This window comes from Pseudorca crassidens, chromosome 2 (genome assembly GCF_039906515.1).
Source record: "Pseudorca crassidens isolate mPseCra1 chromosome 2, mPseCra1.hap1, whole genome shotgun sequence".
Taxonomy (NCBI): domain Eukaryota; kingdom Metazoa; phylum Chordata; class Mammalia; order Artiodactyla; family Delphinidae; genus Pseudorca; species Pseudorca crassidens.
Genome location: NC_090297.1, coordinates 110,451,710 through 110,454,764, shown reverse-complemented (window position 1 = coordinate 110,454,764; position 3,055 = coordinate 110,451,710). Strand labels below are relative to the sequence as shown.

The following is a 3,055-nucleotide window of genomic DNA, read 5'->3' as shown; positions in this document are numbered from 1 at the left end:
GGACTAAGGTTCTGGTAGGAGAGAGATGGCCGTGTGGAGAGCACTAGGTGAAGAGGGGGTGGGGGCAGGATTGGGGGGTGGCTGGAAGGTTGAGGGGAAGGGAAACTCCCCTTTTGCTTTTTATGGTGACAAGGGCCACTTTGACTGTCTGGACAGAGAGGTCCTGAGCTGGGGAAGGGTGACGGGGACCTAAGCAGGGGGGCCTAGAGTCAGAGGTGAGGAGACGGTCAGGGAGGTGAATCCAAAGGGCCCAGAAGAGACCCACATTTTTGTTGCTTCTTGTTTTGTTCTTACTGAATGCAGACATTGAGGCCCAGTTAAGCCACAGGGCTGTCAAACCCCCAGACCTCCAGGAAGGTCAGGTTGGGAAGGGGGTGGGGAAAGAAGCACACAGAACACTGGCTTGGAGGAAGACTTTATATTTCACCCCCATCTCCCTGCCCTGCAGCTAAGGCAGCCCCGTGGCCCTAGGTGGGCAGGGGCTGGTGGCCTGACCTGATTAGTGGCTGTGGCCGTGATTGCCATGGCTGTGGCCGTGATTGTCATGGCTGTGGCCGTGGCCTGAACCACCTGCTCCGAAGCCTGGCCCGTGCCTGTGGCCTACTCCTGGGGGCGCCGTCTTGTGCATCTCCTCGTGGGAGGCTTCCGTCAGCTTGCCCACCAGCACGGAGAACTCGTGGAAGTTCAGCTCCTTGTCTACATCCGTGTCCAGGTCCTCCATGATCTCGTTAATGGCTTTGTCATCCTTTGTCTCCTTCTGCCGGTGGGAGACACAGGGCAGTCAGGGCTGGGTGTGGTCAGGGCTAAGGACGGGGAGCACAACAAGTGACCCGATGGCAAAGGCAGAGTGACACCAGGCTCCTGGGCCTCAGTTTGAGCATCTGCTGGACACTTTCTGATTCCTGGCCACCACAATTCTCTCCATTTTACAGGAGAGGAACTGAGGTCGAGTGACTTGCCTGAGGTTACACACATTCATACGTACAGAGATGTCTCCTCATTTGGTCCTTATAACAATGATAGGGAGACTTGGAATCTTCCTTGAGGAAGACTTGAGGAAACAGTTGTACAAACGGTAATTAGCTTGTGCAGATTGACAAGGCTTGGGAGCAGAAGGGTGGACACGCACATTCCGGTCTTGTCCCGTTCCCTCTACTGCTATCCATGTCACGCCCTCCTCTTCCCGCCTCCCCACTCCCTCTCCAGGTTACTACTTAGTGACACTCATTTCAGCCTGCATGGCGGGGAAGCACCCGAGGGAAACGAGATGGGGACAGAGAGCAGTGTGGTGTGATAAGTGTGCAAGGGGGCATGAGGGGAGGTGAAGGATCCAGGCCACACTGGGTTCCAGCCCCGCCTCCCACTGGCTGGGGCACCCCCGCTGAGGCTCCTCCTGGGAGACTGCAGGTGCCCAGCTCCTCTCCCACGCCCTTCCCACTTTGCAACGCTTCAGCGTGATCTGCTTTTTTTGCACCTTTGGCATCACCCTGGCAGATCCCTGGCTCCTGAGCAGCCCGTAGGAGGGGGCCCAGCTTCCCATCCTGGCCTATCTGCTCTGGATGTGGGGCGTGGTGGATGGGGTGGGATAGGGGTCTCACAAAGGAAAACATTGCCCACACAACCTCTTGGCTGTATCCTCTCTTGTCTACCCTGACCGAGCGTCCTGCTTGCTGAGGTCTGCAATTTCAGGGAGCTGTCAGCAACCCCAGTACCTCCGACAGCTGTGATTCTCCACCTTTCCAAGGTGGGGAGGGGCTCCAGGCAGGGCTGGCCACCTATCCCGGAACATCTCGCTCCAGGAATGGAACTGAGTCTGGGACCTAGATGTCCCACCCTTCTTAGTCCAGTCTTCTGTGTCCCCAAAGTCACCAAATTTGTAAAGAAAACAAAAAGATCCTGTGGAATGAATCCTCCTTTTCTTAGAGCTGCCTAATCATTTTCAGATCAGGGAAATAAACTAACATGTTACTGAGTGCTTTATACACACTGGTGCTGGGCTGGGTCCTTTCCCACATGCTGTTCATTTGTTTCTTACCAGAGAGCCTTTGGATTAGAAAAGCCCTCTGGGGTCTTCCACTCCAAGTCCATCTGAGGCTTACAATCTCATTGGCTTCCTGCCAAGGGTAGTCTTCACTTGCTTCCCCCCACCAAAATTCAGGTCTCAGCTCAAAGGTCATCTCCTTAGAGGGGCCCTTCACATCCATTTAACTAGTCTCCCCTCCCCGTACCCAGCCCACATCACCCACAGTGCTCTCTCTGTTTTTCTTTCAGGTACTTATTGGCTATGGATCTATCCGTGTTCTTGATTGGTCAACACGTCTGTTGTGTGTCTCTCCCGTCAGGACAGTGGGTCCCGGTGGGCCACTACACGCCCTGCCCAGGATGGGACCTGGCACACTGCACATGCTCAGTCTGTTGGTGCCACCTAACATGGACCACCTCTAGTGACAGTGTCCAAATCCTGTTCCAAACACGGAGCCCACTGCCTCTGGAGGCTAGGTTGAAGGGGCAAGAGCTTTTTCCTTGACCATTGCAGACTGCACCCCTATTCTCCATCCTTAGCCCAGACTGTTCGGGTCATTTCTGACAGGGGTCCAGTCCTACCTTGAGAAAGTTTGGCAGCTCTTTTTTCACCAGCTGTTTGAATTCTTTCTTGTTCAGGGTGTCCGGGGGCTGCAGCCGTATAGAGTACTGGTGGAAGATATTGATGATGGTTTCTATGCTGCTTTCCAGCTGCGACAGTTGGTCAGCCATCTTCCTGCACTCTGTTTGAGCAAAGGAGAAGCAAGAGTTCTGGTGCTTAGAAGAAAAGACCATCAAGCTTCCTTGACACCTCCTACTGGCTGCACGCAGGAATGAAGGGAGGAGACAGAATAAAAAGAAAGCAGGGGCTGCAACAGAACTGGGAGATGACCCTATACCACACATGGTAGGAATGGTTTATAGACTATCTAGGGAGTGCCGAAAAGGAGAGCCTTTGAGGACAGGAGGCTGCAGCAGAACATGACCTAAGAAAACGGGAAGGAGGCTTTAAAGTGAGCAGTCAATCAAGGAG

General features: G+C 54.1%; 1 protein-coding gene across 1 annotated transcript; it reads right to left on the bottom strand.

Annotated features, from left to right (window-relative positions):
• Positions 1-403: 403 nt before the first annotated feature.
• On the bottom strand, positions 404-2,768 carry LOC137211341 (protein S100-A9-like). Its single transcript, XM_067713709.1, has 2 exons — positions 2,605-2,768; positions 404-757 (listed from the first exon to the last, which is right to left on the bottom strand). The coding sequence occupies exons 1-2, from the start codon at positions 2,752-2,754 to the stop codon at positions 500-502; spliced, it is 408 nt and encodes a 135-aa protein (XP_067569810.1). The 5' UTR covers positions 2,755-2,768; the 3' UTR covers positions 404-499.
• Positions 2,769-3,055: the final 287 nt, after the last annotated feature.

What these genes read in the sequence shown, in the direction of transcription:
- LOC137211341 (XM_067713709.1), bottom strand. Translation starts at nt 2,754, where the DNA reads ATGGCTGACCAACTGTCGCAGCTGGAAAGCAGCATAGAAACCATCATC. An exon ending in AGCTGCCAAACTTTCTCAAG is followed by an intron (nt 758 to 2,604) that starts GTAGGACTGGAC and finishes TCCCACCGGCAG; the next exon opens with AAGGAGACAAAGGATGACAA.